The sequence below is a fragment of the Talpa occidentalis genome, unplaced genomic scaffold (genome assembly GCF_014898055.3).
Source record: "Talpa occidentalis isolate TD23 unplaced genomic scaffold, MPIMG_talOcc4v2.1 talOcc4.2, whole genome shotgun sequence".
Lineage (NCBI taxonomy): Eukaryota > Metazoa > Chordata > Mammalia > Eulipotyphla > Talpidae > Talpa > Talpa occidentalis.
Window position 1 is genome coordinate 81941178 of NW_023602073.1, and position 20974 is coordinate 81962151.

Sequence of the window (20974 nt, forward strand, 5' to 3'; positions counted from 1 at the left end):
TAAGAAGCTAGTTTTAGGGGAATAAAAAAAAACAGATTTTTTTTTCATGTTTTCCTTTGCATTTTAAAGGACTGGGGCATTTGGACCCAATATACAACAGGTACCTATGGTACCAGGAGACTGGAGAATAGGATGCTAGAGGAGACCTAAAAAATTACTAATAAGTGGGCTTATTAGAATAACAGAATAATTCATGCTAGAAAAAAAGGATCAAGTACATTTAAAGATTATCCCTCAAGTTTCAGCAAAGATCTATCATGTCTAATTAATGTATTTGGACTCTTTGCCAAGGCAATGGGGAAAGTCACTAAGAAGACATTGGCGTTTGTATTCTACATATACTTTGATAAACTTTTGTCTGGATTCCATGCCAAAGATTTTCTACAGTTAATCTGATATTGAATCAGGGGACAGTTTGTCATAAATTCAAACCATAGGTCCTAGAAATAAAAGAATGCTTGATTTTTTCTTAAAATACAGGATTTTCAGGACTGTTAACTACCTTACTAAAATCTTTTAGTGAAGATGTTGAGGATTCACAACTATTCTCCAAGTTTAGAGTTGATAATAAATTACTCTGTGGAAAAGCTCAACAGTGCCTGACTATCAGGAAGCCTGTAGGTGGGCAGAGTAGTGGCATATGAGTTTCAGCACAGAAATAATATTTCAAAATAAGAAATTTAGAAAAATCTTTTAAAATCTAAATGTGGACTAGACTAGTAGCCCTTCAGTTATGACCCAAGAGAGAATAGTATTTTCTAACCAACTTGGTATAGTCAATCAAAAAGATCAACAAATGCTATGCATGCAGGAGGAGAAGGGAGAGGGGTAGGAGGGAAAGAAGGAGAAGAAGCAAGAAGGTACATTTTATATATTTATATATAAATATGTAATGATAAATGTAATGTTTATTCTGTTGTATATAATCATGCATAGAATAATTAATTATAAATACAGACACATACGGAGAGAGGAGAGAAAGGCCAGTAATTGTTTGAAAGCACGTTGTGTCGCTCTGAGAGGCTCTTGATAGTGCTTCTCATCAAACCTCATGAAGGAATGTGGTATCATTTGACAAGATTCACAGAAGAGGATTGTAGAAAGAGAGGCTAAGATGGGAATGAAGTGGATAGGTGGAGGGTTTGTAAGAGAGTGAGTAGATGATGGATTTTTCAACCTGAAAAGGCAAACTTTCCTGGAAAGAAGGCATGACCAAACTTTACAAAACTTTTAAATAATATAAATTAGACATTTCTATTCACAAAACAAAGCAAAACAAAACACAAGACTGTTCCTTTGAACTTGAGTGAGGTAAATGTGTTTTATATAAACCTAAACTTAAAGATGTCAACTCAGAATTGATGCAGATGTGCAGGTAACTGAATTCTGAGGAGGACTGAGCACTGCATGCAGTGACCCCTGATGAGGTCCATGAAGAGAAGTCGGCTTATATTTTCTGAGTTTCTTATATTTTAGAGTTATTAAAGGAAGATACCAGGAAGTCTAAAAATTATTTTCATAGGGCCCTTAACCCAGTTACTACTTTTTTTTTTGCTATAATTAAGTCATAAAGGATGAGTTAAGTGCTAAGACTTCTTATTTCTACCTTATTATAAGTGCAACTTGATAAGGATCAAGCGTCTATGATATTCCAGCACACCAGAAAAGCCATTTTTGCCATTTTGGTTTTATAATTATAAATTTCCTTTGTAACAGTGTAAACCTCTAGGGAAAAAATAACTTAAAAAGTATACTAAATCTCTGTTATTAGTTTCCTTTAAATCTATGTCAAACGTGGTGGTATCATAGCAACATCAGATAACTGCACTGAGTTAAAAACCCAACTGTCGCGCTCATATTTTTGTACTTGAAAGACATTTTGAAGTGGAACATACTTTATGAAGTTATTCATCCAAAGGTAGTTCCTCTGATTACAGCATCTCCAGTTTGTCCTGACTTTTTGTGAGCCAGTCTGCATAGCGGTTATACTTGAATATGAAATGGGACTCTGCTTTTCTTGCAGGTTTACCAGCGTTGGTGGTTGCCACATCAGTAGGCTTCACCAGGACGAAAGGCTATGGCACTGACCACTAGTAAGTCCATCCACAGGGATAATCATGCTTGTAATTAAGTAAATCATCAATTATGCTATATCTGTCTTGGTTGGCACTGCTGACGTGCTGCGTTTTGTCACCGAGTCATTAACAATGATAAAAAGTGACTTAGTGAGGAATGATGTAAGGTAGTTTTAGAGTCTCTGGAAGTTTATTTTGCATGTGCAAAGGTTAGGAAATAAATGCCATGGCACTGTCCAGAACCCTAGTTTTAGTTTTCCCATTTATTTCTAAGACTGTCCATTGGTGGGTTCAATCTCAAATACCTTTTTGGAACTAGATGCATCTTGAAATGTTTTCCCTCTTAGGATGTGGGAGCTGAGTTTCAGTTTCTGAGCTGAGTTTCTAGTTTCTTTGATGCTAATACATATTGGTATCAGCCAAGTTTTTCATGTTCATTTAACTTTAGTTCTTCTAGTAGGGTCACATCCACTAAAATTTAAAGATCAGGGGACTCAATAGATCATGCATTAAAAAATTCCTGGACTATGAAGAAATTAGAAGGGAAAAAAGTATGGTGTCATTTCATCCTAACAATACCATAACCACATACATTCTTTAAGATAACTTATAGGTAAAGTTTATATTAGTATTTCAAATGTAAAAAATGCTCTTTGATATTTTATTTCATCTGCTTGTTCAAGTTGAGAAAGCAATTGAGAAATGGAAAAGGTCTTATCAGAAGCATATTTTAAAGGGGGGTATTCTTTGAGATAGGAATCACTATGAATTAGGCACTCTACTGGGTTCCTCTAAATTGGGAGTGTGCCTGGAGACATCACTTCACCTGTCCATGCAAAAGAAACTTTCAGAGTATCTAAAAAACTTGTCAGCAGAGCACTTAATTTTCTTATTCGATTATATACTATGAAGGAAGATCCTCTCTGACAGCACATATCAGATAGTGCTAACTACAGCACCTTTAAGCTATTGCTTTTTACATTAGTCTGACTCTCTTGGTATGAGTCCAGCATTTGAGAAACACTGTACTGGGAATATGAAGAGAAGTAGGTTTCTGTATGATATGATTCCTACTTTCAAAGAGTATTATGAAATACAAATGATACCATGAGTAATATATCAGTTTAAAGATTACCTTCCACAAAAATATAGAAGAAATTTAGTGACAGTCTCAAAGACACCAAACCAAAGTGCTCTAATAGATCAAGAGCTTTTTCCCCAGGTGTTTCATAAAAATAGATATTAAATTGTCAACCCCAAAGTGGAAAAGTAGAATTTTATCTTTCTGTTGTTATGGCAGAGAGCAATAGCTAAATGCAGACTTTGAATATAAACACACAATTTCTGCTATGTATATGCAGATAGAGAAAGAAAGAGAGGGAGGGAGACATTTGTAGTAATATACTTGCTACATTTAAATTTTAATTAAAGAAGAGTTTAGGGCCTCCCCGGTGGCGCAACGGTTGAGCGCTGGGTTGTGGGGCTGCCTGCAGCCTCTGCGGCATGGGTTCAATCCCCGGCTGCTCCCTGGCCACCGGAGGAGGGTCCCACATGGCATGAAGACCTCTCCTGCCACCCGCTGCTCCCCTCAGCAGTGTACTTTGGTCCTTCTGCCTGTTCTGCTCCCCGCTCTGGCTCAGTGAATTCTCTCAACCTCCCGCTCTTCTGACTGTACCTGGTGCTTGCATAAATAAATAAATAAATAAATAAATAAATAAATAAATAAATAAATAAATAAATAAATAAATCTTTTAAAAAAAGAAGAGTTTATATAGAGTTATATTCACCTTACTAGTATACAGTTCTGTGAATTTTAACAAATACTTAAGTCAAATAACCACCACCACAACCAACATAGAACAGTTTATTGTTAGAACAGGTACATTATTAATTTTGAAGGCAACATGTTGATTCTGTGGAGTGATACGGAAAGGGTCAAATGTCAAAAACAGGTGCATGAACTTGACTCTTTGCACCACCAATGACAAAACAACACTTCAAGTATTTTCCAGTAGCCTTCTCTGGATTATATACATGCAGATAGAAAACCTGCAAAGCCTCCAGTGCCAAGCACCATGTCCCTCTGCTGTAAGAGAATGAATGTTTTTACCTGAATGGGCTGCTATGTCTTATCAATGCAATCCTGCACATCTTGGGGGAATTTAGTAATTGAAATAAACACAGCTGCACTTATTTTTATTCAAAAGCTTATTTTTAGTGAATTTGCTTCGTAGTCTGGGGGGAAGTAAAATTAGAAGACAAAAAAAGAGTGCAAAATGTGTATTTTCGATCTGCATCAATGGCTTTTACAACAGTTTCTCCCAAAATCTCAATGGCCGCAAGGAAGAATGGGTAAAGGGTACATGTAAAATTGTAAAATCACATTTTTCATGCTTGAAAGTGTTTGAAACATTCCATAATGGACACTATAAGACATTTTTTAAAAACTCAAGTAATAGTCACCTTTGCACTGACAGTCAATATAAAAATCTCACTGTAAGAGTAATTTGTCTAAAATGTATCATCTGCCTAAAAGTAAGACCTTACAATAAAAGTTTTCTATGAGTGGTATGTCATCTTTTTCCATTATGAAATGCTCTAATTCTGGCTTTTCCCCTATCTTCTTGTATTATTATTTTGTATTAGTTTTTAATTACAAACCTTTGAAATGTGCCAAAATTTGAAAAGTAAATGCATAACCTAAGTTATTTGAATCACATGTTAGTGGTTTCACACTGATCACTAATTTGTGTTAGTTTTTATCTGATGTTATTTCCAGCTGCTGGCTCTCTCTTGAAGGAGGTCTACTCTACGCTTTTGTGGGACCTGCAGCTGCCGTTGTCCTGGTAAACACTGACATCAACTTATTTTGAATTTTTAGCAAAGAAAGACTCCTTTGTTTCAATTAGAGTAATTTTGTATTTTTTGTAAAACTTTGAAATTCATTACTTAAATAAGTACCAACTTCTATGTATCTATGGATATGTCCTATAGTACTTTAAAATATTCTTATTTTGAAGGCTGAAGAATATTAAATGGGGAAGTGTGGGCTTTCTTTTACAGTAATTTTCACAATTGTGAAGAAATTTGAGTTTCAATATTTTTTTCCTTTTTAAGAAATAGAACTGTTTATTATCATTTCATTTGGATACTCTACTATAAGATCTTTATTGTTAAGGTCCATATATCAGAGGCTCTCACCCTCAATACTACAGACATTTTGGACCAGGTATTTCTTTGATGTGGGGCTGTCCTGTGTATTTGAGAATGCTCAACAGCATCCATGGTCTCTAACTACTAGATGCCAGTGATAGTTCTCAATTAAAACAATCAAAAATGTCTCCAGACATCACCCAATGTTCCCTGAGAACCCTAATATGTATTATGCTTAAGGATTTAAAAGTTTTCTTTTTGGAATCACAAAATAAATCCGTCACATATTTAATAATGGGAACATGAAAATTTCCTACCAGCTTACCTTTCTCTCTGACTTACTGATTTGCAAATATTTATTGCCCAATAAATCTTTGCAAAAAGGTAATAGTATTAAATATGAAAGTCCATATCTCTGTGCAATTAGATTTCTAATTGGAAAATCACCCTTAGATTTTTTTTGAACAATTCATTCAGTAAATTAGAAGCTAGCAGCATCTTTCTTCATAACTCAATGTGACTTTTTCCTCCTTAATGTTTGCTCTCCAACCTATAAGCTAGAACAGAGAGTAGAAACTGTCAGTGATTCACAAGAAAAATAAAATCTAGGCATAAATCTTAGAGAAAAGCATAGAGAAATTAAAACTATTAGACAATTTTTTTGTTGATCACATTGAATTTTTACTTAGTCAAATTATTTCCCTATACTAAAAGGTTAATACACACAGAACCCTAAAATGAGGAAACAAAGAGTAAGTGTATAATTGAAACATTAAATTATGGTCTTTGGAGTGGTGATGAATTCCCTCATAATTAAATTAGAGATTAATAGAATCTGTGGAATATACTTTTCCTTAGTTCAAATAATGAGAAGTCCAGAGATGAGTAGCTTTCCTCTTGATTAAATGGTATCTTATCAGGAAGCAAGAGGGACACCTCTTCAGTCCCTAATAGGTGCTTTAGATCTATCTTACACCAGCTGTTGACAAATTTTAGCTTTTTATTTCATCTGACCAGAGTATGTTGGGGAAACTAGATTTTTTCTTTGTATTTAACTGTCATCCAGCTCAATTTAAAACAGATTTCTGTGAACTAGTAGTTTCAGTGTAGAGGCTTCACTATTTGCCTGTGGGGAGAAGAGACACCCATACTCTGTTGATCATGGCAGGTAACGGACAAGGAAGGCAGAAAGAATGTAGTTTTCCTTGATGATCTTTGTTTTGGGGTTGGATTGTACCCCTGTGTCAGGAAGTACTGTTAGGTTAGAGAGCCAGAAGTGTTCATCCTTGAAAAGCTGCTACAAATAGCCCACAGCTATCTCTACAGCTTTTTACAATCTTACTTGAGAAAGAAAAACATGTGTGATTTCATTTCAGCTGTATTATGCAAAAGCCTTTTCAATGAGAATGTGGGCTTCTCTTGAAAGATAATGCTGAGAGATTTTTCAATAGAGCAAATTATAAGAGTCAGTGTTAGTGTCCGTCTCTTAAAGGCTTCTGGAGAGCTGAAGTCTTTCCTGTTGCCTAGAAAAATATGGTTCATCAGAATGCTTCCCACTCACAGAGAAATAGCCACACAATATAAAGAATTTAGACATTCTGTCCTCTTTGCCGGGGGCAGACAATTGCCCAGCACGCTGGGCCGCTGGGGCTCACCCCAGCTTCACACTGAGTTTCAGAATCGTTGACTTTCAGGAAATAGGGTGCAGCACATTTAATCAATTGATTTTATGTGAGGGTGACTCAGAAGAATGTGAGATTAATATAATATGGCATCATTTAAAACAATAGGTAATTGAATGTTAATGTCCACAGCATGGAAATTAACTGTACTTAATGTACTTTAAGGTGTTAAATTAACACACCTTAAATTGTTCTGTATTTTTTATGCACTTTTAGTATATTTGAGAAGTGCTTCATATCACTACTATTTTGAGTATATAATTTTGGTGGTTATAAATTAATTAAAGAGGCTTTCAGAAGAAACAGGGACTTGATTCCCTTCAGTATCATTGAAAGGTGAACCTTTGTTTCTGTTTGACAGGTCAACATGGTGATTGGCATTTTGGTATTTAATAAACTTGTTTCCAGAGATGGGATCCTAGATAAAAAGCTCAAACACAGAGCCGGGTAAGCTGCAATTGGTGGATTTTGAAGGTTCTTTACTGATAAACCCCATATTCCAATTCTAGATCATCACTGACTGCATTTGACTGTACTTTGAATTTTGTTCTTGACATACCAGTGAATCTGGTAGAGTCTGCCATTCAAAAATTTCCAAAGTGCTATTCGTAAGTAATGTGACCAAAATTACAAAATAATAAAATAGACCATTAAGAAAATCTAAATTTATTTATGCATATTGTAATGTTTAAGAAAGGAGATTAAATGTCAAGGGTAAACTAAAAATACTCATCTTTGGGTGAGGATTTTCAAAAGCCCCCTAAAGTAGGAGGATTGAATATAATGAATAGATTGAATATAACGTTAGCATAGAATACAACTAAATCAGGACAAGTAAACTTTAGTAGGGTGAAAATACTGTATTTTCTTTGATTAATTGTATGTATCGGGATAATGTTTCCCCTAAAATTATCTCTTATCAGATATATTCTTATATTTTCATTATGACATTTTGACTATAACTTGCTAGAAAGGGTTATTCATAATTATCACATGTACATTTTAACCACTTATAAAACTTAAAAGAGCATCTCCTTTAATTTTACTATTACATTTATCACCATATCTAATGACAATAATATTTCATAAGCAGATTGATAAGTCATCTTTTAAGGTAATCTTTAACTCATCATACAAGTTTATAGAAATTTGAATAAAATAATGCCTTTGAATTTCCCTTTGTATCTTATAAAAAGTTTATAGGCTCTCCTTTCTGTTAAACTGTATCTTCACTCAAAGCTTACCCAATCTTCTCATTTCTTTCATAATTTAGTGTTACCTAATAGTCATAAAATTTGATTACCAACTGGTGAGATTTTAAATACTATGTTTTTATCATCTATGTAATGTTGTAAATGATTGAAAGATACTCCAGTATTTTCATCCTTAGTGAAAGAGTTGGTTTAACACTTTGAATATTAAAATTATAAAAAAATTGTTATTCATATCAAACATTAGAAATGTGATGTTATAATAACATCATTGGAGATTCCTTCTTGTGGTGGTATCAATTCCCATTTACAGACATTCTTTCACTTAAGATAACTCTCCAGAGCATCTTTAAATGGTAGTCTTGAACTTAGTACAGACTCTAAGCTTTCTGTACTTTTGAACTGGAAATTTTCACACTATTATTTTCTTAATCTGTCAGGTATGATTGGAATTGGAGCAATAACTTCAATTATTTCTGTTCTGATTAATCGTATAAGAATAAATTGATAATACTGAGGACTGGCTATAGAATCTCATTCCTTACCAGTGAGGTAAATGCTTATGATGTTTTTAAATTAGTAGTTAGGATATAATTTTGAAGTAAAACAAAAAAGCCATGCTTAATATCTAGCTCTATAATTCACTATTCTATGTGTGTTTTGGATCATGTTACTTTATTTTCAGCTCAGTCTTCTTACTTGAAGATGAGAATGATAATTTTGCTCCAAATAGTGTAGATGAAATATAATGTTATGTATAAAGCATGCAAGAGCATATCAAACAAATAGCAAGCATTCAACAAATAGTGGCTATGCTCTTCTTAGGATGAGTGAAGTGAGGATGCCAAGCTAGACAGGTGGTTTTCAAATGTCCCTGATTTCTAGCAATCAGGAGCCCGTGATTCCACTATTCATGACATTGCAATCATCAGAATGAGAATAATGCTAAGAACTCATTAAATTCACACTCAGTATTTTTCTCATTTAATTATTTTATTTGTAAAAGTCAGTTTGATTCACATAGCTCTTTGTAAGAGATAACAGATAAAGGAGACATGACATTATCACATTATGAATTTAGAAATTATCCACTTCAATTTACATACTATTTTCAAAACCTCTATTTCTAAAATTATCATTAGAAGTTGCATTAGTTTTACCAGCAAAAATTGAGTCAGTGTTTTCGGGTTCAGTGGTCACTGCTAAAGAATAAAAATCTTATTAATACATATCATAAAAACAGATTGCTGGTTACTGTCTAAGACAGGAATTATTAACAAGTTAATATTATGTGTTACAAAAAATTTATAACATAAAATGCTATTTTAACTTAAGTATATGCATAAATTGAATTTTGCAAAAGCATCTTCAAAAGTATCATTAGAGGAAATTCCTTAGAAGATAGTACTTGAGAGTAATTTTAGTTTACAGAAGGTGCAATGAGAAAAGTAATAGACTTGAGTGAAGAACAAATAATTAGAATTGAAGAAATATTGAGTAGGAGGCTAATTGATTAACCTAATAATTGATCTCCCTATATATAAAAATTGAGCATTTCAGGATGCTTGAATATTCACATATATCAGGCATTTCTTTTGAAAGATTTAAAAACAAATAGGGTACCAGGATGTTCATCTACTATTTTTTCTATTTTTGTTCTTCTTTTCATCTTTTTATAAATAATTGTTAAAGCATGCCAAGCATATAGTTTATGCTCAAATATTTATCAAGGAATAAGTGAATGAATGAATATTTAATAAATAATGCAATAGCTTGGCAAGTTTTATAACACCCAAATTATAGTAAATTTTATGAATACACAAAATCTATTTATTGAGTCAGGATTTATTAGAAACATCAATACATCTTACATAAAAAGATAATTGGAAAGAATGAAAACAAAATGGCATGTGTCTTTTTAGAACATGTCAAGTAGAATATTTCTTTTTTACTCTTTTTCATCAATGGAAATTTCTTATCAATTCAAAATGCTTCATCTTCTCTACTTCATATCAAAGAGAATTGTGACTATTATTATGAATTAATAATCTTCAATTATGAAGATTCTTTGAAAGTCCCATTAGATCCCTTTCTAAAGGGATGAAATATATCTTTTCCTGGGGAATTTTCAGTAGTATTCATAAACCAATCAGACAAAAACATTCTAAGGGTATAAAGAAAATTGGGGCTGGAAATACAATATGTAGACTTCCAAGCTTCCATGGGAATAGACAGAATGACCTGGAGAGAATAAGGGAATGACCCATGTTCATAGTGTAATACTCTGGTGATGTTGGTTACATCTGAACTTAACAGGAAATTTAATTTTCCAAGCTGTTAGCACTTTTTGCTTTATAAATACATAATTTCTACTATAACAAAGATAGGATTTATTTTTTATTGCAGCAACTCAATTGAGACTCTAGACTATGTGTTCTGCATATTAATTTCTGTAGTTGTCAGGCACACTAGGAAATAACATGTCTCTCTGAGTAACCTATCTTTCCTCTGTTCCATTCATACCTAATAATAGCATTAGAAGTATCCCACCAGTTAACATCAAGCATACTTTTCGATAGTTAGCTCAGGCTAAGGAAAGTGTGTCTAAACCATTTAGCCATTCACAAATAAATCTCATATAGAGAGAAATGAGCATTTCATATACTTATTTAAAACGTGTTTTCCAAAAAGCCCACACATAGATCAAATTACAGTTTTTCAGGGCAAAACGATTTGTTTACACTGGGTAGTAAAATTATGATATCGTAATCTTTGGCTTTTCAATCTTGTTTTGGAGCCTAAAGGCAGTGTCCTTAAATCAAGAAAGACAGCCACATCTATGCTTGAAACAGAAATACCAAATGGTCTATCCTTTTTGATAAAGGAAACAATAGATAGTCATGCCTTTTTAATATTAATCTTACAGTATGGAAGAAGATTAAAGACACTCAAATGTATACTTAGGGCAGTGGTGCTCATTCCTGTTTGTTCATCAGAGTAATCTATGGTGCTTCAAAAACATATAGATGCTTCCGTCCCTGGTCTACGGACTCTTTGGGGAGTAGTTCCGAAAATACAAGGATGCCCATTGAGGCATTCATGAACCAAACTGCATAGACTATTGATGACTTATTATTTCGGAAAGTTTAGATTCATGTGGTTTGTATATAGGGCGTCACTGAATAAGTGAAGTGAATATTTTAGTAGCATATTCCCCACCCTATAGTTAACTCTGAAAGTTTTGATTTTTCTCATGAACTATACTGATGAATCCATTTACTTAATAGCTTTCAGATTTATGATCTCATTCAAATGCTATTCACAAATGAGTGCACTTATTTAAAAGAAAACATTCTGAATTAGGAGCTTCTTATGACTTTATCTGTTCTGTCACTTTTATTATAAACATGGTAATACAAATCCACTATAATATTATTTAGAAAAAAAACTACTGGGCAAACTTAAGTTTTAGAGAGAAATACACCACAGAAAATTATTTTGAAATAGTTTGTTTTGGGGCCTCCCTGGTGGCACAGCGGGTTGAGCGCAGCGCTGTGAAGCTGTGTGCAGCCTCTGCAGCGCAGGTTTGATTCCAGGCCAGCCAGGGAGAAACCCACAAGGTGAGGCAGACCACGCCTGTCTTGCCCGCTGCTCCCCTCAGCAGTGTCTTCGGTCCATCTGCCTGTTCTGTTCCCCACTCTGTCTCTGGTGAATTCTCTCACCCTCCCTCGCCTCTGACTGTACTCGTTCTTGTATAAATAAATAAATCTTTAAAAAAAAATCAGGAGCAATGATAAAAATAAATAAAATACTTTGTTTTGATTCAAGTAGTTCCTTTTTTTTTTTTACAAGAGGATTAAGCCCTAATAATACACTTGTCATTCTCAAGGGAATTTTTTTCTAAAGCAGAATGTGTGTGAAGTTTTTCTGTGTATGTTCTTTGACTTTAATTCTATGATAGATTAGATTAAATCTGAATTATTTGAATCTGAATTTACCTGCAAAATCATCTAGGCTAGAATAGACCATTTAAATGCTATTAAATTGAAGTCTATGACAAAATGTTCGAGAATATTTTGAACTTGATGTCTATGTTAAATGTGTTTTATTAAAGCAGAAAGCTATCACTCTTTTTATATCAACTAATATTTCATCAAATTTCATCAGCCCCTATATTCAGATCATCTTAAAATATAGACAATATATTGATATGTAAAAATTTCAAACTATGAATCTGTTGAGATAAAGGTTGCATCTTCCATAAACCATTAAAGACAAATATATATATATAAATATATATATATATAAAAACTGAACTTCTGAGGTACATGTTTATGTTTAAGAAGATTTCAATCACTATTATGTGCCTTCTGCAAATGACAATGAAAATCTTTGAAGATAGGTGTCCTCACATGTTTGATTATCAGGGGTCTGAATAAAGGGTTTTTTCACTGTATGTCTACACTAGCACATGCTTATGTTAACTCAGTGTTTGGGGCAACTTTGTAGACACAAGGGTCATTTGATGTCAATGATGGAAATATGCTTTGCATGCAACAAAGGCCCATACTGTTAAAAGATAAATGTTTCAAAAATAATGTATAAATGCTTCTTTAAAATGACCTAGCACATTCATTTTTGATAAATATACTTTCTGCATGAAATCGTATTTGAAAGCTAACTTGCAGCAGCAACTTTTTTTTTTGGTGACAATTCAAATTTTGTTCTTTTTGTGGGTGTTCTGTTTGTTTGCAGTCAGATGAGTGAGCCTCATAGCGGTTTGACGCTCAAATGTGCCAAGTGTGGAGTAGTTTCAACAACAGCTTTGTCAGCCACCACCGCCAGTAACGCCATGTTAGTCCCAATCATTTACATCTTCTTGTTACAATTCTTTTACAGTGCATGTGAGAAAATGCTATAATGAAAAAAAAAAAAAAACAAAAAAAACAAACATGTTTGCTAATACTGGAACTAAGAGCATATATTAATATTTATAATTGGCAACTGTCTTTATAACTATGTGGGATTGTCTGTAAAAAAATAAATTAAACTATGACATGTTATCTGTTTTGTGGCTTCCAAGTTAATGATCTTGGTGCCACATAGAAGAATGCTTTTCTTGAGCGGGGGTTTGGTTATTCCTGGGGCGTAGTATGCCGCTACAAAATGTTGCTTTCTCGTCTCTTAATAGGGCGTCTCTGTGGAGCTCCTGTGTGGTGTTGCCCCTCCTGGCCCTGACGTGGATGTCTGCAGTTCTGGCCATGACAGACAAACGCTCCATATTGTTTCAAATACTTTTTGCTGTGTTTGATTCATTGCAAGGCTTTGTGATAGTCATGGTCCACTGCATTCTTCGGAGAGAGGTGAGCAGTTCTTGTGAGCAAGAGGGATGCTTAGCAGAGTGTTTTCCTTCTCAGCATTTAACATCTTTTATCTTAACACCTTGATTTTTGGGTTAAAGCTGGTCTCCTCTAACGACAAGGATTGTTTGGGAGTCAAATCTAAAGGGAAACTTTCAGGCAAAGCTCAAGGGGATTATTGGACTCTGAAAGTGATGGATTACAGTAAATGTGACTCTGTCAGGGGAAAAACACAGCCTGGAGGGTCCAAAACCAGGGAGAGTGATTCCAGAGGGGCTCCAGTAGAGTCATGGGTGTTGTTAAGTCTGTTAGAGAAACTAGTATCAACAGGTAGTAAGGTAGGATGGCATATTATTTTTATTAAGAATACATAGAGAGTTCGCAAACTCATTCCCTAATCCGTGCTTCTAGACACAGCATATCCCCAGTACTCATGCAGAACTTACTTCGTTTTAAATAGAAATGTTGAATATGAATGAACAGTCCTTTTGTCGCAATACCAAATTGTAGTAGCGATTACTAAAGAGGAATGATTTCAGTGTGGAAGTTTATGCTCAGAAAATATAAAATGTGTGTAGTAGAGCCTGATTGGCTGTTATTGTTGCCAAGAACTGTAGAATGATAATCATAATATTTCTTCAGGTCATGGTTGAGGTTTATTGTCAGCAATCAGGGAAAGAAGTAGTCATCCTTCAAGAGTCAAGACACTAAACTGCACCAAATCCATCCAGAACAGTGAAAGATTTCAGACTTGAGTTGTTTAGGGAGAAAATACTGTTTTCCAACCAGTGCAAAAATTATTCTGTGTGTTTGCAAGCACTGACACAGTATTTACAAGGTTTATGAGTCATTTTAGCATCTACTCTGAGGATGGTGGCATCTGAAAACACACTACTATGACACAGAACTATGCTAGTAATTTTAGGAAAATGATCTACACTGCCATTTTGCATTATCTAGCTTGTTCAAAAATTTGATTACGATGTGCATATTCAAGAAAGACATGGGCATATGAGTACACACCATAGTTTTTTACAGTGATGTGGAAGGAACCAAAAGGATTTTACCTCTTTTACCAGATGAAGAGAACAATATTTCCGAGCTCCTTCAGTATGATATGGATTTCATCAATAAAATGACGTGTATTCTAAGAGCATTTTATGATGAAAAACAAAACAGAAAATTGACCTCACACTGCAGGGGGGAGAGTATTTCATCATTTAAAAAATTTACTCTATCTTACCATTGTCAAGCCTCATCACAAATTTCTACTTAGATAACAAATTTAAAAATCTTCTAAGTATTGATCTCTATATGCACCAACATAAGTGAAATTTTAAAGAAATTGGTAACCTAGGGCTGTGTTCTTTTCCAACTATCTCTTAAGGGTATTCTGTATTAATATTTCCTCTAATATGTTTATGTAACAAAATTGTTCTACATAAGTAGACATGATGCATTTTGATTGATGATTAACGATGAACAGTTGCAGGTTTGTGTTTTTTTTTTAAGTCAATTTGTTTTTTGGTTTTTTTTTTAAGATTTATTTATTTATTTATACAAGCACTGGGTACAGTCAGAAGCGCAGGAGGGTGAGAGAATTCACCAGAGCCAGAGCTGGGAACAGAACAGGCAGAGTGATGAGATACACTGCTGAGGGGAGCAGCGGGCGGCAGGAGAGGTCTGCGCGCCATGTGGGACCCTCCTCTGGTGGCCAGGGAGCAGCCGGGGATCGAACCGGCGCTGCAGAGGCTGCAGGCAGCTTCGCAACCCAGCACTCAACCACTGCGCCACCGGGGAGGCCCCAACAGTTGCAGGTTTTGAGGCAGATACATTATATATCTGTGTGAAATCTTCCAAAATATTAATATTTTAGGTGTTTAAGAGGAGAAAAGTTCCCCATCTCTAAATATGTTTTTTCTTCATAAATGAGCTTTCTAAAAACCTTTAGGCTATGATCAAAATATTCAGTTTTCAAACTGACAGATAATTTTAATGACTTATTATCAAATTTTTGCAGCTTTACATGAAGAAAAATATTTGGCACAAAAAATAATTTCCATCAGAACATTACTTGTTAATTAGACTAGTAACTGTCAAACACATGATTTAAGGGTGATGAAATTAAATCATATAATGAATGCTTTTGCTAAAATAGGTATCTAAATGTTTTACGAATTAGTGGGAAATAAAAATATAGATATTGGCCTTATTGTTGTTGCATTTTCAATTAGTTCAAATTGAATAATTTTGTAGCTGATAAATTAATTGCAGAGTATCCTAACTTTTTAATTCCAAAAATGATGAAAAATTGCATATTTAATATATTTGCATTGGCTCTTAAAATAGGTGTAATACTGCCATGTATTCACAGAACAGAATTCAGTAATAGGACAGATGTCAAAATTGATATTGAACAACCTAGTGACCCTGATTTAAAAGGGTTTTGCAGACTTCAAGGACCACATCATAAAGGGGCTTTAGTAAGTTCACAGAGATTCTGTTTAACCTACTAACTATATATTGCCTGATACTAGTGATTGTCTTGCTTATGGTACTTGAGATCATACTCTCCTAGCATTACCACAGCTCAGGAGAACAGAAGCATCTTCCATACCTGCTATGTTCTTGTGGGCAAATGTTCCTAAAAAAACACTAGAGCAAAAGCACTAGATATCTACCTGTGAAATATTGGACAGTAGCTCATATCTGTTAATCTACTTGATAATACCATACTAGATTTAGGAGTTCAGTTTTCTCTCTACTTTTTTTTTTCTTTTTTACTTTAAAATACTTTCATCACAGTAATTCAAGATAATTCATATGAATTTTCTTTCTTAAAAATATATAAGCAAAGAAAGAAATGTCTACTGTAGGAAGAGTTCTTACAGTTTTGCTACAAAATTGCTTCATATACACAGGTCTCTGTATTTTCAATATATACTGACATAATTTGGTCATTTTTAGTCTTTAATGATTGTTCCAATATGAACTTAAAAGAGTTTACCCATATTTACTTTGAGTAGCTGGTCTTGCTGGAAAGGAGATGGGTTACCCAGAGAAAGTATATAGCCTTTCAGAATAAGAAAGGAAATAGAAATAATCTAACAGTGGCATTTTAAATGTGATGTATATGGGGTTTAATTTGTTTTAAAGTGTCTTTGCTTTCAGTATGTTCAGTTTCAAAACCAAAATCATTTCTAGTTAGATGGGTAGAGAGAAATGATTGCTCTGGTTCTGTCAATTCAATTATATTCCACTTAAATAAAAAGCAAATCGATTATTTATATAACAGTTTGTTCTGACCTCCAGACTTGACATCTTAATCTTTAAAAAGCATAAAATTTCTATTCTTGAAAATACAGTTTCTTCTTCTGGAGCACATTTCTCTTTTGAGTTGCTTTAATAGATGCCTCTGACAAAAGAGAGAATGAGAATTTTAAAAAAAAAAATCGAACCATCTTATTTATCACACCACAGTACTTTCAGCAACAAAATCTAGATCTTAGAAACTACTGTGTAAACACCTAATAAGACAGAATCTAATAGAACAAATACAAATGCTTCCTCATTATCCATCCCTTGATTAGAATTCATTTTCATTAAACACATAACGACATATACTATTTACTATTCTCCACATTGCTATGGAAATTCAAACTACACAAGAGTTATGAAAGCTTTGAAATAGTTACGGTTGCTAGGAAACCACTTTCTTGGTGCCTGCACATTCTTCTCATCTCTCCTGTCTCTGGCTGTGCCTGGCTCTAAGACAATCTTGCAGCTCGATGTCAGAGGGGGGAAATAACAAGATTGTGAGACGAAATAAGCTATAATAAAACCCTTTTGCTAAATGGAAAGATAAAAGGCAAGTGCTTAAATGGATAGCTGTATTGTGTCAGTACGTGATCCCGTGGCTGTTTTGTAGAGTCAGTTGCAGGACCAAGCCCCTCTTTTCTCTCTTCCTAGCACTGGCAGGCGGTCTAGTCTGCACCAGATGAGGTCCCAGAATCTTCATCCAAACCCGTGAAGCGATTTTGTAGCAAAAGGCTTAAAATAAACATGAACAGTTTTTTCTTTTTTTTCTTTCTCCCACTCCCCTCCACCTTTTTTAATGCCAATTTTCCATTTTGTCTTATTTCCATAAGAAGTACAGATGAGCAAAATGATTTATAAGCACATGACAATGAATATGTAAAACAGACAAATTTCCTTTCCTATCTAATCTAAAACCAATATTCTCAAATAAAGTATTTTTTAAAAAATAATGAAGCCAGTAGTACTGAAATAAACTAGACAGCAATTTGAAAAGAGGTCAAATACATATAATATAGTTCATATGGAAAACTGCACATATCTCCAAGCTCGACTGTTTATAGGAAAATTAGGTCTTGCTCATTATTATGCAGGAGTGTATCTGTGTACTCCCTTAATGAGAGGTAGGAAGGGCTTTTGGTTGATCTTTGAAGATGAGGCAGTAGGTGATAGGAGACTCCAGAACTTAACAGGGTCCTGAGGGAAAATGGCTTTGCAGGACGATGGAAGTGAAGGTTACGAGTAGAAGATGATGGAGAGAGGTTACTGGGCATGTGGTTTTCATGAAATAGAGCCTGTGGTGAATGGTAGGGAGTTGTTCTTGTCTGGGATCTTCTGGAAAGGTGCAGGCATGAAACAGGTGATGTGATGCTGTACAGTACAATTGATTTTTAAAAAAAAATAATTACGAATATAGCACGAAGAGAAAGACAAATCTGTCAACATTTTAGGGCATAGCAGTGATGGTTAGAGCTTTCCCATTAGGGTGATTAGTGGCCACAGAAAGAGGCCACCGTGAGTGATATCATGAAAAAAATTTCAATAGATTGTAGAGTTAGTAAGTGAACCAGGGTGGGAGGGCCTGGGTACTGATGCTGTTTTTAACTTGCTAAGAAGGAAGTTTGTATGAAGAAGGATTTAAGGCAGAGGGAAGGCTATTGCTAAGAGCTTTATCTTTGTCAAGCTGAATTAAAGGTTCAAATGGGAATGGATTTGCTTTTTTCAAACAAAATAGGATGTGTATATCTGGAAATCTGAGACTGGCTAAAGGTACTGCAATAAAGCTCGATTTTGTAAGAATACAGAGTGGAGAGCACAGGGGCCACCTTTAAATAGAAACAGGACACAAGCAAGGATGTTTGCTTACATTTCTATGTACTTTTTCTCAGAAATCACCAACCTTCTTTCACTCAATAGATATCCTATTTCTTAGGCATGAGAATATAAAACCTACCTACCTCTCATTCCAGAACAGAGCAACATTCCTGACTTGAGCATAATTGCAATTATTTCATGAATATTTGCATCAATTTTAGCCTACACATGTGGTTCTTCAAGTCCACACAGAAGCTTAGAAGCTTGACAGGAACATGAGATCAGATGAATAAGATGGCATCATTGAACAGATTGAGACACAGAAAGTTTGTGGCAGACAGAGCTTGGCAATCTTTGGTAGGTCTGTGGTAGTGTCTGAGAGGCTGTTGCCTAGAATACTTGTTAGTACCTGAGCAGGCAAATCCTATCCCCTCTCCTGGACACCCAGAGTCCCACCTTGTAAGATGCTTAAACTGATGACAGGAAATAGAATATGTCTGGAAGAAAGGACTCAAGTAAATATATAAACAATTAAGAGGCCGTGAATTACATTTTTATTTTCTGCCTTGAAGTAGATGGCAGTAGGCGAAATGAAATATCTACTGCGAAGGCAGGGGCTGTGGTATCTGGCATGTAACTTCCCTTCTTTTCTCACTTGCATGCTAAAGAAATGCTGCAACATTTTTTTTCATACCCTGCATGTGAAATACCCTCTAGGGAAGCTTATATGAGCCCCAAAACTGATACTAAAAAAGGTAAAAAGCTACAACTTGGTTAGTGTTAAGTGATAGATATTTAGGTATTAGAATATTCCAATGAAAATTCATTGGGACTGAAGTTTGGAACTGAAGTCCATATTTTTCCTTTGATGTATAGTGAATAGCAAACATTTTTACTTATCAGAGAAGTCGGGCAATATTTTAATAGTGCAAAGTCATTCATGTTGCTTATGTCAATTGCATAATACACATGGAATTGAGAACAATCTTATTCATTTCATAATTTTATGAAATTTAATATGATTCAAGAGTTAAGCCGTTTCTTCAAACATAAAACAATACAAAAATAGCTGACATTCGATTCAGGAAAAAAACAGGGCACTTAATAAATGCCCCTCCTCCTGAACTAACAATCTCAAATATTTACAAGAATGTAATTTTACTTCTGTTCTTAGATTAAAATAATCCTCTGGAATAGGAAGTCAGGAAGAATAGCTTTATATAAAACTATCTTCTTAGAAGGTAAAGATTTGGGGTCTGAGTTGCTCAGTAGCAAAATACAGACCCCATTTCAAATTGTGTGGCTTATTCCCGGGAGGTTTCTCTAAGCCGCAGTGCTGCCAAGCATTTCTCTGTGCTCTTCCCCAGCAATCTCTAAATCTGGCAACGACTTTCACAGCCACGCTCTGCCAACTGCCTTCTGAGCCAGGACCCACCGAGGAGCTCTCTGGGCTGGCTGCTGCTGAGATGAACCAAATTTCTTTCCCTGTTGGGGAGAGACAGGAGTGAGACATTCCCCTGCACACCTCTTTGAACTCATGTCTCATCCAGGAATCTAAACACAATAAAAAGCTTTGCAGCTTTTTTTTTTTTTTTTTTTTTTGACAGTTTTTAGAGCAGCCCCCAGCAGGAACTAGTTGTGTTCACTTAGGTAGTGCTTTGTTGGGATGCTTTCAGAAGACAATGTTGGTAGCTTATTGCTTTCCCCTCCCCTCACCTTATTTGTGAAGGGATTTCTTGCCAGTCTCTTTTTGATTTCACATGACATCAGATTTCCTTAAAGTGCCCTCAGTATTCCAAAGTTACATAAATTCCTATCCATTCTTTGCTACTCCCTCAATACTTTTTAATCCTCTGGCTGTTTATAAAGGGGAAAAAGCTTATCACAGTACTTTGAAAAGAGAACATTTTAAAGTCCAGACTTTATGCCATAATTTGTGTTACATAGTTAATTATTCCAGACAGGTTTGTTTTAAAATTGTGTTTATTGGTCTTATGTAAGTTTAAAATGATGATCTTGCTGGAACTCAAAATGAATATCTAAAAATAAATTTTAAATTAATTGTTATCTAAAATAAGTGACTTGTTCTGCACAAATTGTAAGTCTGCTTAAATAATAAGTGTTTGAATCTTAATCATAGACAAGCGATATCAAGATTGTTGTTATTCAGTATTGTAAATATGACTATTGGCACAGATTTTAATTTCAGAATAGGATATGTCTGGAGTCTGTCTTTTATGTCTTCTCCTTGTCTGGAATTAAGATCCTTTTAGGCTAGCTTTGAAAAAATTCCAGTTGTTCTGCATCACAGTGATTCACCAGAGATAAAATTCTATTTGTTTATCTGACAGAAAATTCACTTT

At 34.6% G+C, this 20974-nt stretch overlaps 1 protein-coding gene across 4 annotated transcripts in view; it reads left to right on the forward strand.

The window, feature by feature from the left end:
* The window catches only part of ADGRB3 (adhesion G protein-coupled receptor B3), a 685437-nt gene that overhangs the window by 632286 nt on the left and 32177 nt on the right, over positions 1-20974 (forward strand). For all 4 annotated transcript variants that reach the window (XM_054698910.1, XM_054698909.1, XM_054698911.1 and 1 more), the window contains 5 exons: positions 2024-2093; positions 4855-4921; positions 7272-7357; positions 12877-12975; positions 13313-13484. In XM_054698910.1, the coding sequence (XP_054554885.1) occupies positions 2024-2093; positions 4855-4921; positions 7272-7357; positions 12877-12975; positions 13313-13484 (494 nt within the window). The remainder of the gene's footprint in view (positions 1-2023; positions 2094-4854; positions 4922-7271; positions 7358-12876; positions 12976-13312; positions 13485-20974) is intronic.